Genomic DNA, 19,308 nt, shown 5'->3' with positions numbered 1-19,308 from the left:
TTAAAGTAGAATATGTGTTAACATCCTATGAAATATTATATATTTTTTTCTAGATATTGTGTATATTATACTATATTATATAAATATTTATGAATTAACTTTAAATGTAGTAAAATTGAAAAAAATAATATAAAAAAGCTAATATATATAATGATGCGATGCAGTGTGGTTTGAACCACATTTATAAAATTTAAAACCAGAAACCACACTGCACCGGGCGGTTTGGAAAAAATACAAATCGCAATCGCACCGCGAAGGGTTCTAAATCGCAAATTGCGATGTGTTGTGGTGCGGTGTAGGTGGTTTGTGCGGTGTGGGCGGTTTTATGAACACCCCTAGGCAGGCGAGCCAAAGTGGATTTGGAGCAGCAGGTGGGCCCAGGTGGAACTGTCTAGTGGCGTGGGCAGCGTCTGGGCAGAGAAGGAAACGCCTGGGCTGGGCTTCGGGCTTTGTGGCATGGTGAAGCAGCTGGTTTGGGTCTTGCTTCAAAATCACCATTTTGTCTTTCTTTTCTTTCAAAACTAACACTTTTATTTTCTTTTCTCTTCTTTATTTTCAAGCATAACAAAAATGCAAAGCTCATCCTACAAAATAAGTAAACATTAAATTATAATAAAATATTTTCAATTATTAAATAAATCATATTAAGTCCATGAAAATATTAATTAAAATTTAATTTACTTTGGCAATTAAGTCCAATAAAATCACATTTATAACTTTTAATCTAACAGCACTAATTTCAAAAAATTAAACTACAACATATTATAATAAAATATCTATAAAAACACACAAAATTCTATAAAATTACAATAAGACTAATAAATTCAAAATTACTTTAAAAAACTTAATAAATTAATTAAAAACTCAAAGACTAAGCAACAATTAACATACTAAATTTGGTAAAATAACTCTATTTTGTAGAGTTATCAAAGTACCGAAATAATATAATCTAAAAATAAAACTTTTAATATAAAAAAAGTGACAAATTAGTATCTTATCGGCATTATAAACAACCAAAATATAACTTTTTACAATCTAGAAAAAAATAAAAAATTTCGGGAAGCGAGATTTTCTATTTTTTTTTTTAAAATCTGATATTCTATATTGATATGCCACTTATATTTATGTAAATAATTTTGTTGAAGGTATTTTTGTAACACTTTAGATTCTACGAATATAATTATAAATTTCCCTAAAATAATCATGCTCCAAACCACATGTTAAAGTCCTGCACTGCTCATAATAGACCAATGAAAACTAGTTGAAAACATCCTCACCCCTACCCAAGAGTAAACAATAAATTACACTGCGATCATATAAAAGTACAAAAAAAATAAAAAACAACTCACTATTACATTGTGCAAAAATTCTCGAAACTCTTTTCAAAATTACCAGATATTGTTGACCTTCCAGGAGCAAGGTCCAATCCGTCTATGTCAATTTATAATTACTACTCATACAACAAGAGAGGAGGAAGCTGCGTGTCTTTGTGCTTTTAATATCAAAATGAGAAAGAAAAGATAATTACCTTTTATAGTTTTGTTTTCATTATGCTTATGCTAGACACTTTTTACTGCACACACAATCTTTATTCATTACTCTTGTTTTTTACTTGCGCAAAATTTTGTAAGGATTAAAGGCAACTCCAACCATAAATATCAATTTTGGTGTTAATTAAACCAACACAAAAATTATGTGAATTTAACATTATCTTATTTCCTATTCCAACAGCAACACAAAAAAATATATTCTCTTTATTTTATTATAACAATGAATTATATTTTATAACATATATGTATTGACTTGTGTTTATATAAATATATAATATTTTAGTAAAATCAATATCAAACATAATACAATACAATGTAATAAGACTTAATACGGGGTAACAAACTTCCCCTTAATTATAATTATATGAAAAGTCATTATGTCATTGTCTACGTTTGCCATTAAATATGGTGTGGCATTGTATTCATCATTCTTTCTCTCTCTCTCTCTAAATCATTTTTTTTTTTTTGTAAAGAAATATAGAGAATCTACTCTTGGGAGTGCTCTAAGTGGGTAAAATCTGGACTGAAATCAAGTATGTATCGATGAGTTTGGGTTAGGCCACGCACTCCTACATTCAAAACAAGTGAAAGTACAGTAGGCCAGAGCCATGACTCGTTCGAAGAATTACACCCTCCCCCAAAACTTACATGTATTCTCTCTCCCCTAAACATCTATTTTTCGCAATTAACTTGAAATTTGAGGTCTCAAATGTGGTCATGTTTTAGTCCAAGTCAAAGTGCCATCTCCGCGTTTGAATGAGTTCTAATGTTATCCCACGTCCTACTTTTTGCAATCTTTATGAAACTCTCTATCTCTAGCTCTTTCCTTTCAGCTTCTTATGCTGTTTACAATGCCTCTTTCAGATGGAAGTTCCTAGCTATGTCCCTAGCACTGTCATACTCATTAAGCTCAACCAGCATCTTCTTCAACCGGCGTGCAAGTCCACTAGTTTCACTCTCACTCACACCCGATGCACGTTTCTTCTCCAGAGTTTTTCCGAGTAGTAGGACGTAATCCACCAAGGGTTGCAACTTGCGTCTGCACATTTATTTAAAAGGAGAATAATATCACGTATGAATTGTTGTTGCATTTGGTAGAAGTACGATTTGAAATAAGATGATTTGGCACCCTTCTTACCTGCGATCCCCCCCGGTGACACTTGGACCTGCCCAAACACCAAATAAAGAAGCAACTATCCTTTCGGTTCTCGTAATTGCATCATGAACATTTGCTGCAATACTTCGAACATGAGGTAGAACTTTTCCACACAAAAGCTCATCAAGAGCAAGCTTTTCCAAAACTGGCAATGCTAAGATTTCTTTCCACAAGCAAATGTTTTTCATCAAACGGACAGACATGCCAAAGCGATATGCTGCAACTTTTGCAGCATTAGGCACAGCTTGCATTACATGGGGACTCCATGTTGGGACCTATAAGGGAAAAACAATAAATAAGACAATAATAAACATCATATTTTCAAGTACCATGATAGGAAAGCAAACACGATGTCAAATAAGTAAATAAACATGATTACATTGTTAGCAGGACAGGGGCAAAAAAAGCATATGACAAATGATAAGAATATCTAAATATTTGTTTTAATGCATTTTATTTTTTTGAAAAAAAGGGAAACTTGAAAATTTATGTGGCTGCATATCTAGGCATGCATGTATTATAAATGACAATACAGGGGCAAAAAAAGCATATGACAAATGATAAGAATATCTAAATATTTGTTTTAATGCATTTTTTTTTTTTTTTTAAAAAGGGAAACTTAAAAATTTATGTGGCTGCATATCTAGGCATGTATTATAAATGTATTACCGTAAGATTGTCGACAGCATCAGCTAGACGAGTTCGAACAGCAACTAATAAATCAGCTAGAGCATCACTAGAAGCTGGCACATAATCTGTCACCAAGCTTGTGGCTGCAACTGCATTCTTTGTCTCATGTGTACTAAGCATGTCCCAGCAATAAACAATTTCATGATGCAAAATAGGGAGGGCAACCTTTTCCACCAGTTCAGGAACAAGGTTAACATCAGCATCATCATGTGCGAAACCACTCCCATCTTCTGGCAAACCATAATCCATTAACAATGAATGCCTGAATAAGGAGAAGACAAACTCAGCATATTTAAAGAAGAAAAAGTAAGCAAGTTATGGTAACACCAACACAGACGAGCAAACCTAGCTAGAAACTTTTTCTTTTTTTAAAAAAAAAACATTTGAAGTAGAATAATAGATTACATAAAGTAACATACCAGTTCATATTTAAGAAATCTGTTTTCTCGTGCAGTGGATCCCACTTCAATAGCTCCAGCCTCACGTAGGGAGAGAATATGGAAGGAACACTTAATGACATATAAGAATCTCTGTACGTTGATAAGTAATCTCTCTTCCACTCTTCGAACCTTTCTTTAACTACTAAAAGTTGGGAATATTCTTCAGATGCATCACTAAAAATTTGATCAGCAGTGTGGAGCAATGTTTCAAATTGTGACTTGTACGCTGTACTCTCACTGTCACTCTCATCTGTGCTTGATTCTCCTTCAATTCTCTGATAGGGACCATCCACGTCAATTGTGGATAACCTCTTAGAATCCAACCGAGCTTTTCTGCGTTGACGAGCATCAGCCCTCCCTTTCATCTCCATGCGTTTCTGCAGGTTCATATCTCTGCCATATTCATCTAATCTTACTGGTAGATTTGCTTGCTCACTTAAAGCAGAAGACGCAGCCTGTGCAGCAATCTTGGCTGCTGCAACTATATCAACACTGCTACCTTTTTGGCTAAGAACAGACATTGCTGCATTAACCTCTGCCTCCACCCCCATCATTTCATCATCTTTATCTGCAGCTCTTCTTTCGACAATAGCTGATGCACGTTTTTCATGAAGCTTTTGCATTTGCTCTTCAAGTTCCTCAATATAGGGAGCTTTATGCTGTAAAGTGTTAAAACAAACCATTAATGAAGTGCAATACACCACAGACATCCTAAATAATATGAAATAATGACAAGGAAAAAAAAGTGGAGCTGGACCATAGCCTCTCAAGGCAGGATTATGTGAAAAGTTAAGTATAAATAACAATGAGAATCATAAAGCGGTAACAAAAAGTACTTCCTGCTACATAAGGTCGTCGGTCAAAATGAATGCAAATTTATTTTTTATTAACAAATCACGTGGTCAAAATGAATTTAAATGTTGAAGGCGTCAGAGTGAGACTCCTTGACTTGAATTAAAGACCAAAACAATGCACTTAAATGGATGGGAAACTTCCATAAGTCCGTTTTCCTTCAAAACCGATCTTAGATTTCTTTCTGAAATAAATAAAACACAGTATATTTGTAAAACTCTCAACTAGTTTGAGAAAGTCACGAGCCATGCATGTTTCTTCATATAGGGTCAACAAGGATGAAACTGAAACTGAAAGGGAATTGATAGATAAGAAAGCCTTGGTAAATACTCTTCAAATTTAAATTCGCACCTGAAGCAAGTCACATATAAGAGAAACAAAATTTCGAAGTCTTTGCATATATTTGTACTTCTCATCAGCAGCAGACAAAGATTTCTCAAGAGCAGTGATATTCGATAGTGAGGCAGCTAAATTTTCATCAGCCTTATTCAGTGACAACACAGTTCTGTCATGAGTTTTCTGAGAAAAGCAAAATAAAATTGGTTTAGTCCATCATGTACGATAAGAGCACATAAGATTACAAGTATGTCTTGCCAAACTTTTTTTTTTTGTTGAAACTAGGCTCCCCACCTAACCTACAATATTTAAGCACTAGTAAACTATTGCAATTGCTATGTAGGTGCTCAAGAGCAACACGAATCTCGGACTTTGTAGGAGCAAACCACGCAAAGGACAGTATGAGCAATCTGTCTTGGGTGTCTTGCGACAAGAGCCATGCTACGAAATCCAACATGCGCCCCAGTTCAGATTAGTTAAACAATCTACTTATTCAATAATGCCACTCATGCACGTAGCTACTAAAATTATATCGATGCTCTCTAGTAAGACAGCATGTAACACATTATGGAAACAAAAAGAAAGAATGCGAACATGAAAACCATTCCAGGGGAAACATTCACGACATAAATCCAAATATCCACCCCTTATAAGTTTTAATTCTAAAACGAAATTACATATTTGAGTTCGTAATTCACATTGGCTTAAAGAAACAATTTTTCATACCTTTAGTCTCGTCACGTTATCTTGCAAAGCTCTCCTAGCAATCTCAGCTTGCTGAGATATCGACATCATGCCCAAACCTTGTGATGCTCCAAGTGCCCCACCTATGCTAGTACTAGCTGGTAGAGTTTGGGACACTGCTGGGTGAGTAAACTTCTGCTGGGGCATACTTTGAACCACAGGAGCAACATTACTGCCAACTCTACTAACTCCATCATCAATCCTCTTCCCTAACCCCTTCCTAAATTGTTCTTCCTCCCAAATTTTTTCCTCCTCTTCATCTTCGTCGTCCTCCGAAATCTCTTTCCTCAACCCCAAATCCATTGCTCCATCATCCACATCAAAAACACCCTTCTTTGCTCCATCCACCTTCTCCCCGATCAATGCAATTCGGCTTAAATTCTCCGGCTCCTCATCGCTCAAACCCTCCGCCGCCCCATGGTTGCTCCCTCCATCCAACGAGATAAAGTCCGGGGCCGCTGCCCTCGACTGTCGCAACCGTTCTCTCTTCGCCCGAATAGCATTTATAGTCGCTTGATCAGGAATCAACGATCCAGATGAATCCTTATCCTTACCTTTCCCAATCCCCATCGAAGCCAATCGAGCCTCGGCGTCGTCTCTGTCCTTCCTAAACAAACTAGCCCCTTTCTCTTCACCCCGGTCATCATCGGAGTCCAATGCATCCGCTTCTTTCTCCGTCTCCGATAATGAACCGGCAGGCTTGACCAAACCCTTTAACACAATGATGGGTTCGGACGAGGGTTTCGATTCTGAGGAGGGTCGAGAGCTGGCAAGCGTCCGAGTATTCTTCTGGAGTTCGCGGAGAGCTTCTTTGGTGTAAGTACCCGCCTGGGGTTGGACATTGGAGGTCATAGAAGGAGAAGCAGAAGAAGAATGACCCAAACGGTCTTTAAGCGTGGTCATCTTGTGCGACGAGGAGAGCTTACTGTTACGAGAAGAGGACTTGTTCGAATTGGAGGGTTTCGAAGATGAGCGAGAAGGGATTTCATTCTCTTCATCGTCAGCAAAGCTGAGGAGCTTTGGAGCTTGATTAGTAGGCTTTTTGGACTTGGTGACCGCCATGGAAGTAGAGATCGAGGAGGGTTTTGATAAAGTCTTGGAATTGGTGGTGGCAGTAGTAGTTTTTGCGGTCGTTGAAGGTCCATTGATGTTGTTAGAGTCGTCTTCTTCGTCGTCGTCTCCGGCACGGCGGCGAAAGTTTCTGGCTCTGCTGCTCATTGGGGGTGGTGTTGACTGGTGATAGAGAAAGGGATTCGATGAGTGGGAAAACAAGACCTTTACAAATGTTTTAGTTTTAGGAGGTCCGACCAGTTGGTCATGCCGTCATGGGTCGGATCCGGTTCAAATTTGCTTTCAAAGTTAAGGGCCCAAAACCCATTTAGCTTGTTCCGGGCTTGGTGGTAGTTTAAGCCCAGTTTTTTTTTTGGGGGGTTTTACAAAAATATGGTAAAAATAAAGTAAGTTTCTAAAAATATGGTGGAAAAGTTATTGCCTCAAATATATGGGTACTTACTGAAAATAAAAATTAAAAATATGGGACGACATTATGTGAGTTATGACTTTTTTACTTTCATTTCATATGGACATTTTAAAGTTTTTCTTAATCTATGCCTTTTTCCTAACTTAAGCTTATTATGTGGGAAAATATTTCATATTTTTAAGTTTTTTCAATAAAGCCATATTTTATAAATTAGTTTGGTATTTTGAGATTTGTGTTATTATTTTGGGTATTTTTATTATTACATCCCATTTATTTAAAGGATTTATTTTAAAAACATATATCTATTTTTAACATATATTTTTTTCTTTCTTTTTTTTTATTTTTTTTACAAAAATAAATCATTTTTTTTATTATTTTGTCTACTCAATACGTGTAAATATACATATATAACATAGGTAAAGTTGAAATTTGGAATAACTTTTTTATTTATTTTTATTTTTATTTGAATGGATAAAAAATATCAAAATATATATATTATAGAGAATATACTCATTTGGTACCTTATGTTTTTGCAAAATATCATTTTGGTACCATCTGTTTTCAATAATGCTCATATGGTACCCTGTATTTTAAAATCGTACATATTTTGTACCCTAAACTCAGATTTGATAGATAAAATTTTGTCAATATGATCAAACTGTCATCAGTTATATGTAATTATGTAATTAAATTTAAATTTGTAACTTACATAATTGACAGCAGTTTGATTAAATTAACAAAATTTTATCTATCAAATCTGAGTTTAGGGTACCAAATATGTACGATTTTAAAATAAAGAGTACCATATGAGCATTATTGAAAACAGAGGGTACCAAAATGATACTTTGCAAAAACATAGGATACCAAATGAGTATATTCCCTATATTATAACATGCAAATAAAAGTGATTGACATAGAAATAATAGTACATCACAACTAGGAATATTGTTAAGGAGCACTCTTTATCTAAAATGGAATGTTCATGCTTAATTTTTATACTAAGTTACTTTTTGTTGTTGTCTTTGCTATGCTTGAAATAATTTTAGGTTATTTTTATGGTGTCCAAAAAGTATCATGTTATTTTTTGTTGTTGTTTTTGTTAATTTTATAGATTGCAAAATACGAGATTACTTTTTTTGGCTGTCCTTGTTATGCTTGTCATTGTTTAATGTTACTTTTATGTTATCAAAAAAGTAATAGGTTACTTTTTGTTGTTGTCTTTGCTATGCTTGTAATTGTTATAAGTTACTTTTATGGTGTATAAAAAGTACTAAGTTACTTTTTGTTGCTACCTTCTGTTAATTTTATAAATTTCAAGGTACCGAGTTACTTTTTGTTGTTGTCTTTCTTATGCTTGTAATTGTTCTAGGTTCTTTTTATAGTGTCCAAAAAATACTAGGTTATTTTTTATAATAGCTATGTGGAAGATTGATCTTGGCTAGAGTGGTTGACATGAAGGAGATGCCATTTGATCAAATTCACTATGTAATTCCATAAAATTCCACTATTAATATATATGTGTGTAAGCAACAAAAAACAATCAATTGCTGTGTATGTAGCTTTAATGTTGAATATAAACATTTTGTTTTCTTCAATAACTTGGAAAGTACTAGTATTGTATGGTTTAACCTGAAAAAAGATACATAAATAATATAAAATCACAATCAGTAAGTGTATTATGAATAAGGTGTTAGAATTAATGCCCTAAAAGCATGTAAAAACATTTTATTGGTTTTAAATAAAAATAAATTTGTATTATATTTGAATGTTATAATTATTGTTTGAATTAATTATATAATAATATTAAGAAAATTCCCTATTCATTTATGAGAATATGATCTTGTATTAGTACAATAGAACTAAGATTATATATAATGAATAAAATAGTCATTAACATATTAAAGTATGAAATCTTTCATGAATGGTTACTAGTACGGTTTGCTAAGCATACAACATGCGAGTAATCTAGATTCGGATTACTGATGTTGATAGACATCTTCGTAAATGTGTTGTATATAATAGAGATTATATATGACAGGACCGATGAGAATTAATTATCTTTATAAACTTATCGTTTGATGAAAAGATTTAATTCTTATCATAATAGATGATCATTTGTAGATCAGTCTAAATCTTGAGTATTCATGAACTCCTGTTTATGTTTATTGGATCTTTTGATTCACTTGTTAAAGTCTTTTAGAATAATGAGGCTAATGACTATTGTTTTGGAGATTCAAATTCATGGATGGCTGGGAACATGAATTACAATAAGGGAATCCATGCTTTCCTAACTGATCGAATGTTGGTTCCCTTAAGGGTTAATTCCAAAACTGAATAGTTATTGAGCTTAAATCTATAATTAGACTATATATTAATTATTTGCTACTAAATTAATTATACTTAAGGATCAATAGGTAATTAGAAGAGTAAAACGATAATTTTGACCAGCTCTAATTAAGGAACCAATAATGGAGGACAGAACTACATATATTGATTATATCAATAGACTACAAGAGAAAACTCTATAAATATAATTCTATAAATACTTAGAGTGAAATTCCATATTTACAATGGAGTAATCATAGAATTAATAAATAAGATTATTAGATTAAAGAGTTTAATTAATAATCTGTTTTATTGAAGCATCGTATTATAGGTCCATCGTCCCCATATCACCTATGTTCTACATTGTCAAGGGTAAGCATGTCAAAATAAAGATTTGTAAAGAGAAATGACTAAATTGCAAAGGAATTAATTTTTCAGGGCAAGGAAACAATTATGTGATAATTATGGGTAATTGATTAATTGTGAATTAATTAATTATTTAACTATATAGTTTTATTTTGAAAAACTATAGGTTAAAATTAATATTAATCTTGTTTTGATTAATATGAAGAGAGAGAATAATTGTAATACCCTGGATAACCAAGACCGTTACACTGTGTATTTTGAAATAGTGCAAGACTTGCTAATCAAGTCGTTTGAACAAAAATGTGTTTCTAAGGTCAACCATCAGGTTAGGGTTAAAACATTTGGATCATAAACGGTTAATTTTTATTAAAACAGATGTTTGATACATGGGATCCCAAAAACAGGGTTTATGTGGTAATTTACAATCCCCAAAAGTTAATACAACCAACAACCATTCTATGGCAAAATACAAATTTTAGAGCTCTGTCCCTGCAACTATCCATCGGTCGTGGCGGTCGAGCAACAGACTATGTACACTCTGCCCCCAGAGCTCTCCAACTCATGGTTGGTCCATTTTCCCTTTGCATTTACTTGCACCAAGTAGCACCCGTGAGCCAAGGCCCAACAAGAAAACCATAAACAGCAAGCACATATAACAACAGTAGTATTCAATCAATCTTAACACAACCAGTTCAGTTATATAACAGAATACAAGCATTAAACTAACCAATGATACACATATACTCTCAAGTTCATACTTAACCAGTTTCACAAATGTTCAAGGTTGGCACGCTTAGGTCGAGCCCCCTATTTATCTAGCTGACACCAACTCGCTTAGGCCGAGCTACATTCAGTACGCTTATCATCAGCCCCAGCACTCTTAGGCCATTCATTCTCATATACATAACAATCGTACAATCACACAGTACACATACTCAAATATTGGGAACCTCAGTCCCGTTCACAACCACAAGGGTGCAATTTTCTTACCTTGAATCCCGAGCGGAGAATAAAGAGTGGTCCCGAGCACGATCTTCAGTCCTGAGCCTTAGTAATAGCTAGTCGTTTGTCCCCCAGAAGAGAGCCTTGGGGCTCTCTGACCTGTAGCGTGTCGTGACCCTAATTGAAGAAAGTAGCCAGAATATATCTTTAAGCTTAAGAACTTAAACCTAAGTGCTTGGGAATGATTCTACTACCTGATTTAGTAGAATTTAAGGTCTCGGAGGCTAGTATGTTATTTTGAAGGTTGTAATCGGTTTGGGTTTTAATGGTTATTTATTAATACGTTGTGACTAGGTTGTACCGTAAGGGCTCAGGGATAGGGATCGTGCTCGGGGCTGCCATACGCTAGCTGCTCGGGACTTGAGGTAAGAAAACTACACCTGGGTTATGAATGGGGGTTAGACCCTTGTTAATGAATATGTTATGAATGTGGACATATCTGTATCTGAGAATATCTGGATAGGCAAGCTTGTATACACTGCCTTTGACTACTTGTTGTGCAATGTGCATTTGTGATTATACCTATTTAAAGGCTGGCCTAAGGGTTCCGGGGGCTGATAGCAAGCATGCAGAATGCAGCTTGCCTAAGGGTGCTGGGGTCGGCTTTAAAACTAGAGGACTCGGCCAAAAGGCGTCGGGCCTGAACATTATACAATAAACAGAAGTGTGGCTTGCACTTAACTATTTGTATTGATTGATGAGATTAGGTTATGCATTTGATTAAGTTGAATGTTACTGTTAAGATGGTTGCTTATATCCTGTTATTGATTGAAATTATTGGTTTATGTTTACTGCCTTTATATTGTTTCCTAGTTGTGCATGATGATTTAAGTTTTCTTGTTGAGCCTTGGCTCACGGGTGCTACATGGTGCAGGTAAGGGAAATGGATAGCCGGACCAACCATGAGTTGGAGAGCTTCAGGGGTGGTGTGTACATATGCAGCCTACCCAATCGCCACGACCAGGATAGCCTGGGAGGAACTAGGGTTGAACCCTGTTTTGCCACTTAACAGCTAAGTTGTATTCTATTTGTCTTCTATAAGTCTGTAACCGATTTTGGGATCCCGTGTGTAAACTTAATATTTTAATGAAAAATAATCATTTTGTTGACCAACCTTTTTAATACCTAACCTTGACTTGGTCTTTAATTAAACATTTAAGTCCAAATGACTCGCTTAGCGAGTTAAGCACCATTTTAAACACAGAGTGTAACAGTCTTGGTTAACCAGGGCATTATAACTTGGTATCAGAGCGGTCTAGGTTTAAGGGTTCCTGAAGACTGGCTGGGCGTGTATACTCACCGCTAAATATAAGCTCGACTCACGGTTAGGTATCTAATGACATGATTGTGTGATTAATTGTTTAAATTGAACCCATGTGCCTTATCTGCATGCTAGTATAGAGAGTGTGATGTGTATGAATGTATTTGGTGGAAATAAGACTTGATAATTGATGCATGAACAATGTAGATTTGTGTTTTGATATGCATATTGTGTGTGTGTGGCTATTATGTTGTTTGACCTTGTGTAACGACCCAAATTCGCTAATAAGGCTTAAGGGCCTTGATTAGTGTGCCTGGAGGGCATAATGGGAGTTGTGTGTGACTTTAATGATTAAGATGCATGATTATGATTTTAAGCATGTTATATGACTACTTGAATATTTGAGATGCATGACTATGTGTATTAGTATGCATGTAGGCCCTGACTAGGTTAGAAGGGCATAATCGTAATTTTGGCCATTATGAGGATATTTGCTTTGATATATGTGATAATTGTCGAGACCACATTATTATGTGGATATATCTGTGATCTGTGACTCGAGACGATCCTAGTGAGCAAAGTAGCGAGAAAGTCATGGCGGGGATTTATACCCGGCTCGGGGTGAGCCTAGGGGTATAAATGGGAATTTAGTGAGTATATTGGAGTCTATTTTGACATTGAGGAGTATTATTGGTGATTAATTAGGTATCGGGAGTTAAGCGGGAAATATTGGAGACACTCGAGGAGTTAGCGGGAATTGGGTAAAATGACTAGAATGCCCTTAAGTGGATTAAAGGATTAGAAATAAAGGGGAGGGCATTAAGGTCATTTGGCTTGTAAGGGATAGATATGCTAAGGCTTTATGTTAGTGGAAGTGGTAGAATGTAATAGAAGTCTGAATGAGAGAAAAGAAGGAAAAGAAAGAAAAGAGAAAAGGAAGGGAAAAAATAGAGCTGCTTTCCTTGGAGTCGGTTGGTGATCTCTTCACCATTTCTGGGCATTTTCTTGGAGTAACTTTCAGAGGGGAGTTAGGTCAACTAAGCCATAAGGTTTCTGAGCTAAGCTTGAAGAATTGGCAGAGGTTTAGCAAGAGCACACTAACACTTGAGGTAAGACTTTAGAGTTCTTCAGTTTCTGATTCTGGTTTTTGAACTATGGTGTTTAAGTTGAATTTGATGGGAACTCTAGGGAATTCAGGCCAAAGGCTGAGGAAGAGCAAGCTAAGGAGGTGTAGAGGTTATCTTGAAATCAAATTCCATTAAAAGGTATGAAGTTCTGAGCTCTAGATTTTGGTGTTTTGACTGGTTTATGTTGAGTTCTGAGTATAGGGTCATCTATTGTGAATTTTGGGATTAGGATTTCATGTGCTTGAGTTTTGGGTATTTGGGATGCTTGGGATGAGTAGAATATGTTCATAAGGTTGTTTTTGAGTTTGGTGAAGGTTTGGAGAAGTTTTGGTTGAGTTTGGTTCGAGGAAATCGCAGGAAGGCAAACTGGGGTAATGTCTGTCTGTGACTAGCGCTACAGCGCTAGCCTTTGGGCGCTGTAGTGCTAGGCCATGCATGCTGAGGGGATTTTGCTTCTGTTTGTAGCGCTGTAGCGCCCTCCTATGAGCGATGTAGCGCTACCCTGTCTTTTGAAGGGAATTTTAGGGTTGTTTGCAAGGGGTTTTGACCAAGGGTTTGGGGTTTGGTTCCATCACCTTGTTGGGTGGAACTAGGACCTCCCGGGGGCTCAGGATTGGCCCCGAGGCTAGGTTTTGAACTTGAGGATCGATGATGACTTTGGCCTATGAATGTGTTAGGTGAGCGCTAGGGCTCGAGGGGGATCGTGCTCAAGGAGTCGAGTGATCAAAGCTAGCGTATCGAAAGGTAAGAAAACATGCACCCGGTTATATGATTGCGATGGGACTAAGTGCTCCCGATATTTGTATCGTGTCAATGATGGTATTATGCCATGGGACATGTAAAAGCGACCTAAGGGTGCCATACATTATATTTGCGCACAGGGCGCGGCTCGGCCACTGGTAGCCGAGGACAGCTTAATATTCACTAAGCCCAGTTTAAGCGGGCCGGAGTCAGTGGGATAACGGAGGGAGCGGCCTGAGGGCGCTAGCCCTAGTTATCGCTTGTGAACTGATATATGATATGAGATGACATGTTAATGTGCTGAATACTTGATTATACTGAGTGATTATATGGTTGAGAATCTGTGATGCGACATGAGATATTGATTTGTCTGTTGATCGCTTGTGCTCTGTTGTTGTGTTTTCTTGCTGGGCCTTGGCTCACAGGTGCTACGTGGTGCAGGTAAAGGCAAAGGCAAGCTGGACCAACCCTGAGATGGAGGGTCGCGGGGTGGAATGTACATAGCCAGCTGTTCGATCGTCATGGTCGAGGAGTGGATCAGGACAGGGATTGCCTAACTGTCTGTTTTGCCTTAATATGGCTTGATATTGTATTTAAACCTTATGTCTTTTGTAAACGGTCTTTAAACTTAATATTTTTGGGATCCCGTGTAAACAGAAAATGCTTCTTAGTGAGAATGTGACTTTTGAGACCAAAACATTTTAACCCTAGTTCCTTTATAATTTCAATAGCACGTTTTTAATTAAATGACTTGATTAGCAAGTCCAACACTTTATAAACACACCGTGTAACGGTCTTGGCTATCCAGGGCGTTACACCCTGCCCATGGGATAGTTCTGGATAAGAATATCAGGGCTGAGAGGTTAAGTCATTGGCTGCAGATAGATTTGGAAATTATGCATTCAAGACAGTCAAATGGATATGGTATCGTTAGTATGGGGGTTGCAGATGATGGCTGGGGTCAGAAGCCTCCATCTGCCCCAGGAATTTGCAGCAGATGTTTGCTGGTATGAAAGCAAGACTGCCAGATGAGGAGATTAGATGGTTGAGATAGCGGGTTCCATCGAGGAAACACTGCTTCGTATATCTTGACAACAATGGCACCACTTTTGGTTCAACCTGAGGGTGGAAAAAGATGAGAAGTGTTGTATGAAAGATTCCATAAGCATTATCCTCCTGTTTTCGAGGAAGGCTTGGATCTGTGTCAGAGCTGAAAAGTGGATGGGCATGATCAACCCCATCATTGACTATATAGGAGCGGTAGGCAATGATAGAGTGGCTTCTACCACATATATGCTACGGGAGGATGCTCAAATGTGGTGGGAAGCACCTAGAATATTGTCATGATGGGTTGGGAGGAATTTAGGCAGTTGTGCGACAAAAGATACTACTGTGACGTAGTTCAAACTGCGAAGACTAATGAGTTTATGAACTCGGTCCAGGATGGTAAGGTGTAACACCCTGGATAACCAAGGCTGTTACACGATGTGATTATAAATGTGCAAGACTTACTAATCAAGTCATATAGTTGAAAGCGTGATCCTAAAGTCATAGTCAGGTTAGGGTTAAAATGTTTTGGTCATAAACGGGAAATTTCTCATTTAAATAAATGTTTAGTACATAGTATCAACAAAAAATAAGGTTTTAAAGGACAGTTTACAAAATTTCAGAGTTATATACACCCATAAGCCAATCTAATGGCAAAATACTCATTTCAGGTTTTCCTGTCCCTGCACTATTCCTCGACCGTGGCGAACGAGTAGCTGACTATGTACATTATGCCCCAGAGATCTCCAACTCAGGACTAGTCCACCTTGCCCTTGCCTTTACCTGCACCGCGTAGCACCCGTGAGCCAAGGCCCAGCAAGAAAACCATAATGCAGAACATAAATCGATACAGACAAACAAATAATCCATAAAGCTGTTAACCAGGTATTCAGCATGCCATAACAGTCATCTACTCAGAGAGGTCAAACAATTATTCATAAGCCATTCATCTCAATATTAAACAAGTTATAATCAGCAAACAACAATAATAACATATCAATATTCGTCATACAATACTCAGAGTCGACGCCCTTAGGCCGCACCCTCTATTTAGCCCACTGTATCCGGCTCACTTAAGCCGAGCCCAGTGTTTAACCCACTGACTCCGGCCTGCTTAAGCTGAGCTCGGTGACTATTAAGTTGTCCTCAGCTACCAATGGCCAAGCTGCGTCCTATGAGAAAATATCAGTTCCGACACTCTTAGGCCATTTATTTCATGCTCTCATAGCATATCATAATCATACAACAATTGTAGTCAAATATAAGGAGCCCTTAGTCCCATCACAGCCACACAAAATGGTGCAGTTTTCTTACCTTTGATTTCGAGTGCTTTGGTTAATAGAGATGACCCTCGAGCACGATCCCATTCCGAGCCCTAGCGTAAACCTAGTCACAATCCATAAAATTGTACTTCGATGAGTTTGAATTCTTAGGACAATCCCGGGACCAAACTTGCGCTCTCAGAACCTCTAATCCCACCAAACGAAGTGGTGAAACCGTCCCCCGAGCCCCCAAGCAAAAACCCTAAAAGAGTTGCCAAAAACCAAGTTCAGAAGGCTGAGTAGCGCTACAGCGCTACAGTGCTAGAGCCAAAGACTCAAGCCCCCCAGAAAACGCAGCCTAGCGCTGAAGCGTTCCCAACCTAGCGCTATAGTGCTACAACCAGAACATGCAAAGTTTTGGGTTTTTCCCATCAAACTTTCCCTAGCCAAAGCTCCAAAAACCCACTCCAAATCTCAGCTAAACTCAAAATTCAACCTATAATTCACTATAGCTCAACCAAAACACCCACATAACACTAAACCTTGACTAACAACTTCATCAAACACAAAAATCAAACTTGAGCTCTGAAGCTCAAGAACACGATCTAAAACCAGAAACCCAGATAATCAAGGTCAGAAATTGTTACCTCTGATGAATGAATCCGACCCTAGGTTGCCTTCAATGTTCCTCCCAGCTTTGATTCCTCCAACTCCCAAGTTTAAACCCTTAAACTTCCATCTAAAACCAAACTCAGAAATCATTCTCAACAAAGCTCAGCAAACTCAGATAAAACCTTAAACCTTACCTTAATTTGGAAGCTAATTCCAGCTGAACTCCTTAGCTACTCCAAGGATCAAAGCCCCAAAACCTAGCCTGGACTTCCTCTTGAGTTCTTAGCTTCAAAATTCTCAAGGGAGAGTGAGAGAGAAAGAAATTGTGAAAAAGGGGAAAGAGTGAGCTGGGTGTTCTCTATTTTTCTTTCTTTCCTTTAGTGCTTCTACTTCTTTCTACTATAGTATAAGGAAGACATATTATATCAGTTATCCCCTCTAATAACCAAAAGACTCTTTTACCCTCCCAACCTAAAACTAAGCCTTTTAATTAATCTAAGGGTATATTGGTCATTTGTTCCCAATTCCTGCTAATCCCTCGAGTCTTCCTAATATTTATCACTTAAATCCCATCATCTAATTAATCACCAATTATTTTTTCCCAATGTCTAAAAATCTCCAATATATTTCCCAAATTCCCAGAAATACCCCCAGGCTCCCTTGAGCTAGGTATAAATCCCCGCCGTGACTATTTCGCCAAACCGCTCACTAGGATCGTCTCGAGCCACAAGCTGCACATACATCCACATAATAATGTGGTCTCAACAATTAACCACAAATAATCACATCTATGCCATCAACAAGCCAAAATTACAAATATGCCCTTATAATCTAAACATGGCTCACATGCATATCAATACTCGTAAACATGCATTTCACATATCCATATAATCATATAATCATGATCATCATATAATCATGCATTTAATCATTTAAATAACACATAAACCAATTATGCCCTCCCCGCATGCTAATCAAGGCCCTTAAGCCTTATTAGCGATTTTGGGTCGTTACACAAGGTATGTCAGTGAATTTGATGGGTTGATTAAATTTGCTTTAGATTTAATACCAGCAGGTGTGGTATAGAAGGAGCGATTAATTCAAGGATTGAACTCTGAGATTTCCCAGAGTGTAAGGATCGCTCTAGTACATGAGACTTCTACCTACGCTCGGGCGGTAAGGAGAGCCTTGTGATACAGGATGTAGGAGATGAGACATGGAGTGAGAGTGCCATAGGGAAGAAAGCTCAAGCAATGGTATCCTGACTTACAGGATCAAGTAGAGGGCGGAGGTCCAGTAACCAGAAAAGAAAGACCCCTGATAGTTCTACTACTCCTGGTCCTGACATGAGGAGGTCATAGTATTTAGGGCGGCAATGAGGCCTGGAGAAGTTGTCCAGTATGTGTCAGATGTAGGAGACGCCATCTGGGAGAGTGCCGAGTGAAGGCATGTTCTTTATATGAAATAATGGGGGCATGTCCGGAAGGATTTCCTGAGATTAAAGAAGATGGAAGAACCCAGGAGTACAGATTACTCGACCTCAGTTCAAGTGTCCGCCTTGATACAGTCAAAGCCCGAGGCTAGTCCCTCGGAGGTGACCGGTTGGCTCTCTAGTTCTCATTCCTTTTTATATATTAAGTTGATGGAGTTTGGTGCTACATATCTCTTAGAAGAGACATAGATATGTGACACATGTTATGTGGCTGTTACACCATGGGGCTTGAGATTTTAGTGCCTGCCGGGAAAAATTGGTAACTTCTCGGAGAAGAGTTAGAGTACTGTTGGTAAAAGGTTTACAATAGAATTGATTGAGTTCATCATATGAGGATTTTCATATGATCCTGAGTATGGATTAGTCTGCCAAAAGGGACAACCATGGAATGTAAGAAATGATGGTAATTTCTGGGTTTAAAAGGAAAGGACTCGGTTGTGTCTACAGAATTCCTAGATATTATGGTAGGTACCACTTGGAATATATCAGCTAGACTGGATGAAGATTGGATTAGCCAGTAAGGTTTCAGATGGGTGCACAAAGAATCGCTGGGATCGCTATTGCATTAAGGAATTGAGTACGCTACGGGATTGGGACATGTATAGAATTGGTATTAGGGACATCATGAAGAATGACATTAGCTCAGAAAAAAAGAATTAAAGGTTCAGTTGAAGAGGTATTTGATTTGAGGGTTGGTTGGACGAAGCATCTCATCATGGGACATGTCAACATCATTTGCTAAGAATGAAGGGTTCAATTACCCGGTTGCAAGGTAGGACAATGCTCTCAGGAATTGACCCTCGATCTAGTTATTACCAGCTAAGG

At 37.5% G+C, this 19,308-nt stretch overlaps 1 protein-coding gene across 1 annotated transcript; it reads right to left on the bottom strand.

The window, feature by feature from the left end:
• Window positions 1–1,869: 1,869 nt before the first annotated feature.
• LOC133822775 (transcriptional repressor ILP1) lies at window positions 1,870–7,036 on the bottom strand. The gene is made up of 6 exons (XM_062255219.1): window positions 5,751–7,036; window positions 5,040–5,207; window positions 3,816–4,495; window positions 3,376–3,658; window positions 2,689–2,981; window positions 1,870–2,589 (listed from the first exon to the last, which is right to left on the bottom strand). The coding sequence occupies exons 1-6, from the start codon at window positions 6,984–6,986 to the stop codon at window positions 2,397–2,399; spliced, it is 2,853 nt and encodes a 950-aa protein (XP_062111203.1). The 5' UTR covers window positions 6,987–7,036; the 3' UTR covers window positions 1,870–2,396.
• Window positions 7,037–19,308: the final 12,272 nt, after the last annotated feature.

Source organism: Humulus lupulus, chromosome 3 (genome assembly GCF_963169125.1).
Source record: "Humulus lupulus chromosome 3, drHumLupu1.1, whole genome shotgun sequence".
Taxonomy (NCBI): domain Eukaryota; kingdom Viridiplantae; phylum Streptophyta; class Magnoliopsida; order Rosales; family Cannabaceae; genus Humulus; species Humulus lupulus.
The sequence above is the reverse complement of the archived record's forward strand: the minus strand, read 5'-3'. Positions and strand labels throughout refer to the sequence as shown.

Coding starts and splice junctions, on each gene's coding strand:
- LOC133822775 (XM_062255219.1), bottom strand. CDS start 6,986: ATGAGCAGCAGAGCCAGAAACTTTCGCCGCCGTGCCGGAGACGACGAC. Junction 5,208..5,750: donor ATAACGTGACGAGACTAAAG/GTATGAAAAATT, acceptor TGCTTTTCTCAG/AAAACTCATGACAGAACTGT. Junction 2,590..2,688: donor GTCACCGGGGGGGATCGCAG/GTAAGAAGGGTG, acceptor ATAAATGTGCAG/ACGCAAGTTGCAACCCTTGG.